At 36.2% G+C, this 14,970-nt stretch overlaps 1 protein-coding gene across 1 annotated transcript in view; it reads left to right on the top strand.

Moving 5' to 3' along the window:
* TRIP11 (thyroid hormone receptor interactor 11) overlaps nucleotides 1-14,688 on the top strand; it is a 32,504-nt gene extending 17,816 nt beyond the window's left edge. Inside the window, exons 14-19 of the mRNA XM_019472468.1 lie at nucleotides 243-342; nucleotides 6,561-6,642; nucleotides 7,496-7,610; nucleotides 8,702-8,824; nucleotides 10,132-10,279; nucleotides 12,425-14,688. Coding sequence (XP_019328013.1) covers nucleotides 243-342; nucleotides 6,561-6,642; nucleotides 7,496-7,610; nucleotides 8,702-8,824; nucleotides 10,132-10,279; nucleotides 12,425-12,633 — 777 coding nt within the window. The 3' untranslated portion in view covers nucleotides 12,634-14,688. The remainder of the gene's footprint in view (nucleotides 1-242; nucleotides 343-6,560; nucleotides 6,643-7,495; nucleotides 7,611-8,701; nucleotides 8,825-10,131; nucleotides 10,280-12,424) is intronic.
* The last annotated feature ends 282 nt before the right edge of the window (nucleotides 14,689-14,970 follow it).

The following is a 14,970-nucleotide window of genomic DNA, read 5'->3' as shown; positions in this document are numbered from 1 at the left end:
AATACATCAAGTTATGTAATTATTCTCTCTTCCTTGGAAGAGAGGGGGGAACTAAAAGAAGGTCAGCAAATTAACATTCCTCTACTGACCATCCATTTTCTGAGGATGTTTACAATCCAGTTATTCTAAAGAAGAAGTGATTGAAGTCTCTGCATCTGTTATGTTTGATCTGTGTTGTATTAGCATAATTGTGATAGTAAACTCCCTTGCTTCTTTTTGTCCCTTTCTTGCCCTCTATTCAGGAAAGTTTAGGAGAGGCAAATGCTGCACTGGATGCAGCATCAAGGCTTACTGAGCAGCTTGACATCAAAGAGGAACAGATTGAAGAGCTTAAGAAAGAAGGTAACTACATTTTTTTATCTCCCCTTAAAATGTTCCAAGCAGCTGAGGAGACAATGTAGCGTTCCCAAAAACTTACCAAAATTCGTCTCCTATGAGGAAAAGCGTAATTCTGTGCCACCTTTTGAGGACTTCGTTGTTTATAAAGCAAATTTGAAAAAGTATGTTTACCTTCTGTTAGGGATCTTTCTCAAAAGAAAGCCCTGTAGTAGCTGGTTTTTTGTTGTGTTTTTTTTTTTTCCCCCCTGTAAATACCAAAAAGTCCTTGGTTTAGCTCTGTAAGTGTCTTTTTAAAAAAGTTTGTGAAATACCAACTGTTGTCAGATTTTTCCAAAGTAACGAACTACCATATTTGACATGAACACAGGATTACAGTGAGGTAGAGAGAAAGGGTGTGCTGTTGGTAAGAGATGTAGAGGGAGCAGCTCTTGCACAGATGTGAGACTGTCTGAAGAGATTATGTGGAAGGTCTTGGACACATCTTTAGATTGTATTTTTAGATCTCATTTCAAATAAGCTTCCTGATTGCTCATATTTAGAAAGATGCCTTTCATATTGTTCTCAGATTAAGTACTCTGACATTTGATGAATGTCATTACTTTGGATTTGAATACAAAACTTGGCCAGATGGTAGAGGAATTTGCCAGAAGAAACAGTATTGAAAAGGAAGAATATTTACGCTGAGGGTGGTCAAACGTTGGAACAGGTTGCCCAGAGACGTGGAGTGTCCATCCATGTAGATACTCAAAACCCAACTGGCCATGGTCCAGGACAGCCTGCTGTAGATGACCCTGCTTGAGCAGAGGGGTTGGACTAGCTGATCTAGAGGTCCCTTCCAACATAAATGTTTCTTTGGTTTTATGATTCTGTGAATGTTTTGGGGTGTGGTTTGGGTTTTTTTTCCTTTTTCTGACATCACTGAAACACGAATTCTGTAAGAGTTGCATAGCCTTCTCTTTGATAAACATGTTTAGCATTAAAACTGTAGGAAAGCCTAAAAAGCAGAATAACCTTTTACTAAAAACTGTTATTGTTTCAATGGATTTCAGTTTTATGGCCTTATGCTATTTAGTATAATCAAATGAAAAAAATGAAGGGTAATTTCTAGACAATGTGTTTGAATATCAAACATCAGTAAGATTTATAAGCTCAGAGACTCACTTGGAGGTGACAAAATAGCTATATGAGTAACATAAGGTCACTTTTTTTCCCCCATTACTGCATTAATTTTAGTTTTCATGAGAAAGGAGTCGTAGCATTTGCTAAAGCAGGACTTAGGACTAATAATAATTTTGCTGGATTTCTGTACTTACATCTCAGCCCTGACTTGTAATTTTGTTTGCAATGTTTCATCGAACCAAGAGGGAAAGTTACTTTTTGTGTCTAGTTGCATGACAGTTTGGATATGTGTGAACTTGTTAACAATACCGACTGCTGAGGGAGTATTAGGCTTTTTTCTTTTTTGTCTTCATCTGTCTTTTCTTCCTCCATTTTCCCAACTGAGTTCTACTTTCTCTTTCCCTCTTTATTTCTGTGGGTCACCATATTTTGCTGTTACTGCAGCATCCTCTGTTATGGTCAGGCTTTCACTGAGCACATGGGATAAATCTAAAATCAGAGGAAAATTTGTGATTTAGAGCCTAAAATTTGTGATTTAGCAGCTCTAAAAAGGGAGCTTGCAGAGCAGAGGTTTGCTCGCTCTGTGGTTACTTAACAGCTCTTACTTTCTGGCTTTTTCCCCCATGTCTGTGGGAAATTTTGGGGTGAATGCCTCTAAGGCTTGCTAGGGGAAGACCTAGAACATCATCTCTGCTGGATGCAGCAGTAACTCTTGCTCTGAACATATACAACTAATTATTGCTATTCATTTTTAAATTATAATTTGTCTTACTCTTGAAATAAATAATATTTTCTTAAAGCATACTTGCTTATGATCATATAGTTGGTGTGAAAAGTCATTTGAAAGTCTTCACAATTTCAGCAAGAACTCTACAAAAAAAAGTTATGACTTTTCTACTACATAATTGAATGTGTACTTACTTAAATTTAGTTGTGTCTAAGTGCAATTTGGCATCCAAGTGGACGTCATAGGAGTGCTTCCTGAGTTCACATAGGAATTTTACAAGCTAAATTAGATTTCAAGCTGCTACATGAATGTGCAACTAAATACTGATTTGTTTTTGAATTGACTGATCTGTATATCTCTGTCTCACTACAGACATTCACAGCAAAAGTTTTCAAACACCCTGGATTGAAATTAACTTTGGCATAGGCAAATATGGCACTCTCAAATGGGGAGCTCTTCATTACTGGTTAATTTTGATTGCAAACCTTTGCATATGAAAGCAGGAGGAGTTTGAACTTTGAGAGAAAACTGAATCTCAGTATTTTATCAAACTATGTTATATTGGCAAGCGATTTACTTGTTAAACAAAAATTAAAAAGGGATTGTTGCATAAAGGAAACGGCACTTTAGTGTTGTTGTAGAATAAATCATAATTTTTATTGAGAAAAGAGAGACCACTCAGTTTTCTCTATTTACACAAGAAAACATATAATGTCTTATTGAAAATTGGCCAAATACATTCCCAGACACAGTTTTGTTGGCCGAATCTTTTGAAGGATTTCTTTATGGATTTTTTTGGCAGGACAAGTGATTTTAATGGAAAAGTATAAGATGTACCAGATGCAGTTTTCTGGATTGCCATAAATGGTTAACAAATCATTGGAGACTGTTGTAAATGTCTGGTTTACAGCAGTCCATGCTGAATTTTGGCTCAGGTCTCTTTTGTTATTCAGTCTTTTCATACACATGAAGTACATGTTTAAGTCCTTTTCAACTGTAAGATTCTATTTTAGAAGGAAATATTCCATTTAAAAAATTTGTTTAATGATAGAGTTGCATAGTCACAGTGGATGGAATATAGCTGTGTAGCTGTCCTTAAAAGTTGGTCCTCTTTGATATAAAATCTTTTTGCCAGGAAAAAATAGAAAACAACAGTAACATTTCATTTAAATTATTAATACATTTGTTTTAAAATTCATCATGTGAATAAAAATTGAAAAGGAAACTCAGGATTGTCTTGCTTTGTAGAGCAATAGCAAGAGCGCATGAGATTTACTTGAAACTTGTTTTCAGATGCTGTTTATTTATCTTTCTGTGGCATTAGTAGTTTAACTTTTTAAATTCCCTTTTACTCTGTGGAGACCCAAATAACAACTCAGCTTCCATGTATGCTCCTACAACTGTTATCATTCCATAATTATATTGCTTTCCTTCAAGTATTGGGATCCTATTTAACCACATTTACAAAGTAGCATGATTTTAAGTAACCTTGAAACCATGGATTAATTCTCCTGTGCCTCACCCTGGTGTTTTGAGAGAGAGGGGTGCTGAAGAGCAGTCACATTATTGGAATGGATTTCAGTGCATGTGGATGTAGTTGTTACAAGATATATTGTTGTATAATGTATATAATTCTGTTTGGTTTTTAGCTTGTTTTGAATAAGGAGCTTAATCCTTACGTTCCTTGCCTTGAAACCATGGATTAATTCTCCTGTGCCTCACCCTGGTGTTTTGAGAGAGAGGGGTGCTGAAGAGCAGTCACATTATTGGAATGGATTTCAGTGCATGTGGATGTAGTTGTTACAAGATATATTGTTGTATAATGTATATAATTCTGTTTGGTTTTTAGCTTGTTTTGAATAAGGAGCTTAATCCTTACGTTCCTTGAGTAAGAACTTTTCCAGCATGAAACTGGTTAGTTTGTTCTACTCTGTACTCTCTAAAATTTGTATTTGTGAAGCAAAATGTTTATATAAATATGTGGAGTATTTGAACAGGACATATTAGGTTGTATCCATTTCACAGCCTAGCTCTTTGATATATATATATACGAAAACTCTGTGTGGGTTCTCATGGAGTTAGTGGTGTTAATTGAGAACCATGTTGTGTCAACGTAGTTATGGCATACTTTTATTAAAGATTGAAAGTCATATGGAAACTAGACTGAAATGTTTTTCATGCATACCAGATGACTTTAAGGGTATACAAATTTATAAAAGTCACTTTTCTTACAAAGATGTTGAGGCTTTTTAGAAGTTAACTACAAGATAGATACAAGAAAAGTGTCTCTTGTGGGTTTTGTTTTTTCAGTGAAGCACTTTTAATTAGCATGAGCCCAAGAAGTGTTAGAATGATAGGGAAATTAAGCTGATCAGCAGTTTTGCCGTAGGATTTGAAGATAAGCATTCAAACTTTATAGAGGGAAAGGAGAAAAAGCTTTTCGTTTCTGCTTATATAACTGTAGGGTAGAGTTGGTGTTCACATGGACAGTCCATGTTATAATATATTTGTCAAGCTCTTGTGTGTGATTAAGACTGACTTGTACTTTTATTAGGAAAAAAGTAACTTCAAAGGTAGTATCTTGCAGAACCCCAGTTTGGTGAAAAATTGTATTTTTGCTGTTTTGAGGTGAAGCCATTTGTAGTTTATCTTCTAAGAATTCCTTGTACCTTGTAATTATTTGTTTTCTTGTTTGAGAACATTTTACTAGCAGTGTTCTTAAATCCTGTGTTTGGGGATTTAAGTGAGATAAGTTTTTCTAGCACTTTTTACTCTGGTTTTTGTACAAACTTGTGTAGACCTGAACATCAGATACTTTTATCCAGTTTCTAGTACGTCTGAGTTTTCGTAAGGAGAAAACTTTGTGCCTTGTTTCCTTACAATCAGAATGTTGTAAAATATTTATGGCAAGTAAAACTTCTAGGAGATTTTTTTTCTTTATTATGAGCTTTATTTTTGAGTTTTGTGGGAGGTCAGAGGAAGCCTGAGTTACTGACACAGAATGATTGGGGTAATTGGGTGTATTCTGTATTTGAGCTAACAAGTAATTTGTGTTAGTGGAATTTTAGAACTGTAGAGAAGTTGATGCTGTGAAATTATTGGGCAAGAGTGAATATAACAATATCATGCCATGGCTCCTTTTAATGAAATGGGCTACTACATTTGTATCTCCCTCATTAAACACTGATGTCATGAGGCTCAAGTGTGTAGATAGTAGACAAATCATTGATTAAGGTCAAGAATTTCAGAAAGCTGAAAAGTTATAGCACTAGTGAATGCAGAATCTAAACTCCTTTCTTACTCTTCTAGTAGTTCCTGTTTTGGGTTTGTGGAGAGGAAAAATAGGGTGCTTTGTGTAGGCCAAGAATGTCATTATTGGTGGTGTTGTCATTATCCTTGATGAATCGATTTCACTGCAGCCACTACGAATGGTATCAGAACTTGGAGTCAGTGTGCAAAAAAAGGCAGAAGATCAGTGTAGTGACTCCTAGCACACTCCTAGACAACCTCATATTAATTAACTTATAATACCGGCCTATTCACTTAATTTGCAGGCCATGATGCCTGACTGAAAGCGTTTGCCAATTTCCTCTCAGTTTTGTCTTTGGTTCACGGTAGCTGTGGCATTTCATCTCTGCCATTTTTAACTGAATGTTTGTATTCCCAAAAGTATGGGGAATCTTGCATAAGTCTCTGCAGAGCCTTTCTTGCCAATATCCTGAATCGTGAAGCACAGCACTGGTTCTAGGATGCATTAGTGTGTGTCCCAGCGTGCTGTTTCAAGAGCTTGCATCGGTTAACAGAGCGGGAGAGGTCCTACCAGAAGAGACCCACAACAAGTTACTGATGTTGCTCTGCTAGCCAGTAATTCTCCTGGGAGACTGGAGAACTCCTTAGTACTTCAAGGCTTTAGCAACCTTATAGTAGAGTATGCAGAATAGCTGGTTTTAGGAAATATTTGAGGTTAAGTACTGAGATCAAAAGACCTGATGCCAACATGCAGTTTGGTCAGATTATGAAAAAAGATTGCCACCATAGGACTATAGACCTTGATCGAGAGATCCTTTCCAGTTCTGTATTATCTGGGTGGAACAGAGCAGTTCATCAGACCTTCTGCAATTGATTTATTTTCTGTGTGTTCCTGTACTTTAGCATTGAGTATCATTCCAGAAACTTTAGCTTATGATTTCAAATAATAATCACTTATAAAGTTGACACTTTTTTAATAAAAGATCAAGCTGATTTTGTTTTTTTTAAAAAAGCATCATAACAATATTACATATTTTTATTTTAAAACGTGTATTATTAATAAGTTTTGCAACAAAGTTTCAAAGTTTCAATTTTTGTTTATTTGCTGTGACATAATGTTTTATAGGTGAGATCAGAAGAGAAATGTTAGAAGATGTACAAAATAAACTAATGAATCTTATGAACAGCACAGAAGGAAAAGTGGACAAGTAAGTCTTTAATGAAAGTCTTCAATGAAACCATACATTTTTGGTTTTTATTCCTCACAATATACAGGTATGTCACTAATACAGTTGCAAGAGTAGTGCAGAACTGGGCTTCTGTATGTGATCTTGTAATTATACTTTGATTATTTTGACATTTTTAAATTGCTTGGTGGTTGTAAAGAGTAATTTTGATTAGTAAAACCAATGTGTATGTAAATTTGGATTACTGATGTGTTTCTGAAGTAGAAGTGCACTTCAATAGCATGAGCTCTGCAAATGGAGATAAAAGTTCTTAATGAACGTCTGTTATAATGTCTAAGGTGTGAACAGCAAGCCCTTTCATGTAGCTAGCATCACCTGGATGTTGTATAAATCTCTCTTCCTTGGTGGTGTGTTTTTTTTGTTTTGTTTTGTTTTTTTCCCTTCTTCTCCTTAGAGAACTTTCTCTTTTAGAACTGAAATGGGGATAGGCAAATGGGTTCCCCTGTCCCCTTCCTTACGTCTTGATTTGGGACTGCATATAAGTATTTTTTAAATGCTTTCCTGAGTCAAGATCTTAGAATAAACATTTTCCCTGATTGTAGTACTTACATCAAAACTTGCTCATGTACAATTCAGTTTCACCTTACTGCATACAATATTTCTAATACCGTCCAAATTGACACTTACTGTATAAGAAATGTTATAACTTGTAGGGGAAGGAAATTGGTGAGGTACCCTTTTAGCTCCTTGTATTAGATTTGTTTATTTGGATTATTGTAAATTAGGCAAGAGTATGAGGAATAAATGCATCAATATTTCAGTATCAACTCTTATATAAGAGCAGATTGTATAAAAAGCTTCCTTTGTTCTGCAGGCTCCTGATGAGAAATCTCTTTGTTGGACATTTTCATACTCCAAAAAATAAACGTCCTGAAGTGTTAAGGTTAATGGGAAGTATCTTGGGAATAAAAAAGGAAGAACTCGATCAGGTAATACTTTGCAGAAAACTAGACTTCCTTTTTTATTTGTGGTATCCTTACTTGAAAATAGAATGCCTTGCTGCTAAACTAAATGTGACTGTCCCTGCACTTCTTGTGGGGAAAGTATGGGTTTTTTGTTCTCTCATCTGACTTAATTTTTTATGTGGGACATGCTGATCTTAATGGAATCTTTTGATAACATTATTTTAATAGAATGGATCTCATTTTGCTGAGGAATGCTAATGCAGAAAGGAAGGGATTTAACTTTCTGCTGTTGTGTGTAATAGTTGTAATATGTCAGTTACAGAAAAGTAAGCCAGTTTTATGTAGGACTGTCGTGGTTTAACGTCAGCCGGCAGCTAAGCACCAGACAGCCGCTCACTCACTCCCCCCACAGTGGGGTGGGGGAGAGAATCAGAAGTATAAAAGTGAGAAAACTCGTGGGTTGAGATAAAGACAGTTTAATAGGTAAAGCAAAAGCTGCGCACGCAAGCAAAGCAAAACAAGGAATTCATTCACTACTTCCCATCGGCAGGCAGGTGTTCAGCCATCTCCAGGAAAGCAGGGCTGCATCATGTGTAATGGTTACTTGGGAAGACAAACGCCATCACTGCAAACATCCCCCCTTCCTTCTTCTTCCCCCAGCTTTATATACTGAGCATGATGTCACATGGTATGGAATGTCCCTTTGGCCGGTTTGGGTCAGCTGTCCTGGCTGTGCCCCCTCCCAGCTTCTTGTGCACCTCCAGCCTTCTCAGTCGGTAGAGCATGGGAAGCTGAAAAGTCCTTGACTAGTGTAAGCACTACACAGCACTGTACCAGCTACTAGGAAGGAAATTAACTCTATCCCTGCCAAAACCAGGACAGTACCACTAGGTATTATGAAGAATGTGGGGCTTATATTTTTAAGTAGAGTCAGGTTTTTAGACTGCTAGTCTTTGGGAGGCAGAGAATAAGGTTTTGACAGTAATTAAAGTTTTTATTTATCTGTAGGATTCCCACGTAGTTATGGTGAATAAATATAATGAGCACAATATTGCACTTTCTTTTATCTGCTGCTTTATTTTTGGTTTCCTAACTTTTTTTTTATTACTTTCTAGTTATTATCTGAAGACCAAAGAGGAGTTACAAGATGGGTGACTGGCTGGCTTGGTGGAGGAGCTGGGTCAAAGAGTGTCCCTAGCACACCTTTGAGGCCAACTCATCAGAACATTTTTAATAGTGTAAGAATTAATCATGCATTCTCTATGAGTGGAAAAAACAGGGCAGTTGCATATTAATGCTGATGTTTGGTTCATCAGTATATTGAGCTTCATTTACTGATGCTACTGTATCTTGTGTTGTTTGTTTGTTTTGTGCAACTGCTTTGGCATAAGGCTTTTTCTGCATTAAATAAATATGTAGGCATTGATGAAAACTATACAATACTAAGTGTTGGGCTGATACAGAAATCCAATTACTGTTCCACTGGTTCCTGGGATCACTGGCTTCTTACAGAATGGACTTTATCTTGCAAGTTGACAGTGCTGGAGGTTAAATACATGTGGGAGTCTGGAATTCTGCAGTATTCAACAGTATAGAAGACCATGACATCATATTTTGATGACTGTGTTCCCATATGTCCTTTAAATTTAATTTGAAAAGCTTTCTCAGCTGCTGCAGCTAGTGCCTTTTATGTACAGTATGTAAAGTTGATATTTTAAGCTTTCAAATACTGTAAAGCAACAGTTCTCATAGCATGGTCCGTGGGAGCAGTTAATCTATGGAACTTTCCATTTTGCAGACCAGTAAATAACTCACTCAAGAATGGAGCACTGAGAGATTGGGCTTTTTGGATTAACTTTGGTTTTTTGCTCATTGAGCTAGAAAAGCATGTTGAGAAGCGATTCCTGTAAATTATCGTGAAGTGTAGGAATTGGCTTTTGCCCACTAAAATAATGCAGGCACTTAGGCTACCAGAGGATTGTGGTCTGATTAGCTATGGATGTAGAAGATGAAAATTAATGCTTTTGTATGTATAGTACAGGCTTTACTAAGCAAAATTTTATCTTGTGATGCTACTGACACCTTAATCATTCCATGCTTCCTTTATTCAAGACTTTTTGTCAAATGAAGAAAGCAATGGGTTTTAAGAGAAATGTTTAAGCTTTATGTGTTTCTGGAGGAGTGATTTGCTTGAGCATGGACACAGGAAATGCTGCGATGTCAGTAGCAGCATGGGATTCTTGAAACGATTGGCTTAAATCAATAATGGAACCGTGGTGGAATTGTGTGTGTTATCTTTAGAGTTTACCAATTTCACATAAACACCACTTACTGAGACAACAACAAACTGTATTTTGAAAATAAATTCCATTGTCACTCACTAAGGACTACTTAGTACCAAATACTAAGTACTTAGTACTAAGTACCAGTACAAAATTCTTTGGAGGCTGTTGACATGTTTTTGGTTTATGTGTGTATGTATTTTTAACTTACATACTTTTCAAAAGAGCATCAGTAAAATATAATAACTAGTAGCCTCTCGTAGTCTTTTTCAGAATTGTTTGTGAAATTCCTCGAAACAGAATCTTGCCCAAGCCTTCCTCCACCCAAGCTCTCTGTTAATGATATGAAACCTTTAGGAGCAGCAGGAACTGGTAAAACTAGCAGTACTCCATCCAACAGTCAAATGCAAGGTAACATTTGAAGGAAAATTTGAATCTATACACAGAACATAAGTAACTAAAGGTAGAATTTTCAAGGGGATTTCAATGATTCTGTGCTTCCTCACTTGTGAACTATGAATTTGATTTCTTCCCCCCCTCCCCCCCCCAATTTCCTACTTTCTCTTCTCTTTTTTTTCCCTCTTCTTCCCCCACCCCTCCTTCCCACTGCTTCTATATCCCGCTTCCTAAAATCTCAGTACAGAAGATCAGAGGGACCAAATTCCCTTTGATATGGAAAACCTTTAACAGCACCTGTTGGAGCCAAACAGATGCTGTGCAGACAACTCCATATGGTATATCAGTGAACCCAGTCCTGATTTTCAGCATCCCTGTTGATCAGCTTGGGTCTCACTGAGTGAAGAATGCAAGTAATACCAACCTTGTAGTGCCTCTCTGGTATGTAGAACCTGGTTGCTCAGAGAGGACTGAAATAAAATCAGTTAAGTATGTGGCCTGATTTGAAATCTCTGTAAGCTGTGCATGAGTGTTAACTTTGATTTTTTTTTTTTTTTTTCCTAAGGCAGAGAAGAATTTTGCTTATATTATGCATGTTGAAATTAATGCACTTCTGTTTAACTAATGTAAGAGCCAAATCTTCAGTCTGACTGATCCAGTTTGTACTTAATTTTTTTATGTGCACTTAAGACTTCATCTTAATACAGTCCTGCTGATTTGCAGAAGCTTGTTTTGATTGAAACTTTTAAATGTAAACTAAAAAAAAAAAACAACCCAAAAACCCACAACCCCATAAACCTAGGTATTACATAGATCTACAGAGAGAGAGATATATGCTAAAAAAATCTCTTTCAATTTGCCTAAAGTAGTTGGATGTTACAAAGTATAAATGTCTACTGTGAAATACCAATTTATCTCTGAAAGCGGTACTTATTTATTTTTTTAATAAACCTAAGTTAAGTTTAATCTTATTTTTATTCTTCTTCCTTGTAGTATAACAGTAATATAATAGTTAAAGTACCTATTTTACTTGGCAAAAAAACCAATTTCCTTGTCTGGAAGAACTAAATTCTTGGTTCTTTTATCCATTCAGGAGCTAAATTGCTGGCTTGTAAAACTAGACACCCAATATATATATCCCTTTAATTGTTTGGGTGCTTTAAGTTTTTTGTTCCTAGAAATAAACCATATGGTAGCAGTTCAAGTGCATAGAAGTGTCAGTATAATATCCACACAGAAAGGCATTTATGAGAATTAGGATGTTTACATGATGAAAGACCTTTTTTAAAACAAAAAAATCTGCATAAAATCACCTATCCAAACAATTATTATGATATGGGAATGTCATTTTAGTTTCTGTTCTACATCTGGTGTAGGAACCTTGAGAACAGGTTACATCTGGAGCTGAGTGAGGATTTGATGGGGGAAGGTGAGGAGGGACAAGTCGATCGTTAGATTAAAAAGAAAAAATAGTTTATTAATACTTTCTAACAAAATTTTTGTTTTAATAATTTGACTAATGAGCGAACATTAAGTTTTGTCTCAAGACTAAATTGTGACTTACTGTCCGTGACGTTTATTTACAGGGGTTTTCTTGGGGCTGAGCCTGGGGAAGGTGTGCCACTACACCATGGGGTGGGAAACCTACCTGTGTGCTGCATTGTAGTGCCTGCACAAGGGCCCTTACGCCTTTGCATAGTGCTGGAGTCAACATGACAGATATTTCATACCTGATATTGCATGCGTGAAGTGAACCTTGGCAGAAGGTGTTAATGGTGCCTGTCACAAAGATGTGTAGATTTTTTTGGGTAGCCTGAACTGTTACTGAGTTTCGGCTGCCAACAAGCACAATATGGTTGGCAGGTCCTGGGAGTGCCCTGATCTTTTAGTCAGTCTTGTAACTGGTGGCCTGAAGTGTAGACATAGGAATTGTTCAGCAAAAGAAGCAGTGGCAGATGAGATCCAAGATGAGAGAAGATAGAGAGAATGAAAGTCTTTGAGAGCGTCTACGGTTCATGGCAAAAAGATAGGATTTTCATGTTGCAAAAGTAATAGGTAATATTAGAACTTGTTTGTGAACAAATGCTGTAAAAATTGGGTAGACTTATGAATGCTTTCTAACAAAGTGTTTCTGTTGGGTTTTTTTTTTTTACATTGCAGATTCTGCAGTCTCGCGAATGAGCAGAAGACCAGATGCAAATCCATTTTTAGCACCTCGATCTGCAGCAGTGCCTCTCATAACACCTGCTAGTAATTCTGGACATCTGCTTATGAAACCTATTTCTGACACGTTGCCTACTTTTACACCACTGCCAGTGTCCCCTGATGCCAGTGCTGGTGCTGTACTAAAAGACCTCCTAAAACAATAGATAATCTTGTATCAATATGATGATAGTAGCACTTTAAGGAAAATGAGAACACTATGCTGTATATAATTTACCACAATGAGGCCTTCTGTAAAAAGTCATGTACTTGTTTGTAATTATACCTTGCTTTTCTTTTAATTACGAACTAACCAGTGCTTTGGAAACTCTAATGGTGGCATGAATAACTGCCTTCTTTACAGCAGGCATTCATTTTGGGTGTGGGTTAAATCTTAAACTGAGGAAAAAAAAAAAATCTATCTCGTTGCTAGATTGTCACAAGACAAATAGAAGGACTTTTAAACCTTAGTTATACTCTGAGCTGTTTCAGTTATGCATAGACAGCATTAACTCTTTGGTGTTGAGATCTGTTTTTCCATTAAAATGATCTGCCATTGGCAGTGGGCCTTCAAGAACCAGAATTAAAAAAAAAAAACAAAACACCTCCAGCCAAACTTGATCTTACTTGAGGTGTTCAATTAATGACACAAACTCCAAAGAATAAGATGGTGGACGTATGGGAGTGTGATTATTGAGCAGCTGCAGTCTTCCCACACACGATTTATGACATTTAGTTAATGTACACTAGGACATGTATCTTTTTATTTACAGGACTGGTCACATTTGGGGGCAATTTGAGGCATGTTAATCCCTTTTTGCATAATGATTTGACACACACACCCCCACCCCCCTGACTAATAGCTGCTTTCAGCAGTCAAACCCATCAGCACCAAGGAGTTAACTGTGGAAGCGAGTGCTTCATTTTCTAGAGGTGTCCATGTGATGAAGAGGGGGTAATTTAGCAAAAGGTAGGTTCACATATATAAAGACACTGTACTCTAATGGTCTAAGATGTATATTTGAGAGACTTTTTATCTTGCAGGATTTTGTAGATCCAAATATAGGCTTAAAGCTTGAACACATGTATAGAACTTAAAGGGAAAAAGATACTTACTTATCTCAAATGTGTAAATAGGTCTTTGTAATACCAAGGCCAAAGTCAATTATTGTGTAAATTTTGCTGTGATAACTTGTACACTTTGTTTGGCAGGTGAAGAATGAAATTGCATAGTAAAGGATAAAAGTCATCTTGCAAAAGTCATCTTCATAGTGAATCTGAGATAAAACATCTTCAGTTTAAAATGTGTCATTTCTAAATCTTTTTGTATGCCGTTCCCTGTTTAGTCAGTGTTAAGATAACTGTTGTGCAAGTTCTATATTAGAACAGTCAACCTTTACTTCTCATATTCATTAAGATCCCGGATTAAATTGTTGTAAGAGTTATATTTAAATAAAATTAATTACTGAAACTTGTACAGAATCAACCAAAATAATGCAAGAAATCTTTGCATTTATTTATGTAGAGGTCAAATAGTGAATTTCTTTTGTTGCCTTGAAATCTAGCAAAGTTTTTTTTTTAATTAATGTGTTTACCTTAAGAACTGCTTGAGTCCCTCTTCTCCAGTATGTTAATGTTTCATGGACGACTTATGCAAATTTGGAAGTGGATTGACCATATTGAATTTTTATTTTAAATTTTTTACTCCATTATAGACAAGGTAATTCATTTGGCAGTTTGACTTCTGAAAGGATAGCAGCCGCAGATAGTATACCAAAGTAAATTCTGCATTATGTAATACATGTAATGAGAATTTGAAATTACCTCGGCTGAGAACATTTCAGTTTGGTACTTCAAATGTACATCTTCGTTTAAACTGGACTGGAATAGGTACCTTTTTTTTTCTACAACAAATATAAAGAAAACTGAAATTGGATGTCTCTGTGCAGTTCGTTCTTGTTGTCATATCTGTTTAAGGATCTATAGCTGCTTCAGAATAAAATTGCCTTTTGGTGAGCCAAAGCAGAAGGAAATGTTTATTTTTTAAAAGTTGTGACTTATTATAAATTACAAATGGACTCATGCTGCTCACTCTCCTCTGAATATACTAACTGAACAGATCTTAACTTTTTTGTGCAAATTTTTTCTTTAATTGCAGAGTACTTAATATGTACATGTTTCTCTTCCAGGAAGCTTTATAAATGCCAATAAATAAAACATGGTAAGACCATTTGTTTCTGCATGCTGTAAATCAGCTCCATTTATACAGTAAGCTATGAGTTTGAGGAGGGAAATCTAAACCCAAGAAAAGGTATTGAAGAACTTCAGCATTCCTCATTAAGCTAATTCCGAGAGAAGAAAATCCTCTACAGGAGAGATATAAGAGGCTTCAGTCCTTAAGTCCTAGGAGGTCTGTTGAACTATGGAGAAAATCCCCATGGCTTAGAGGTTTCTGTTCTAGGGCTTATTCCACAACTACATTGGTGAGTTTTGTTGCTTTGTTA

Source organism: Aptenodytes forsteri, unplaced genomic scaffold (assembly GCF_000699145.1).
Source record: "Aptenodytes forsteri isolate BGI_AS27 unplaced genomic scaffold, ASM69914v1 Scaffold193, whole genome shotgun sequence".
NCBI lineage: Eukaryota > Metazoa > Chordata > Aves > Sphenisciformes > Spheniscidae > Aptenodytes > Aptenodytes forsteri.
Note: the sequence above shows the minus strand (reverse complement) of the source record. Positions and strands in the feature narration are given on the sequence as shown.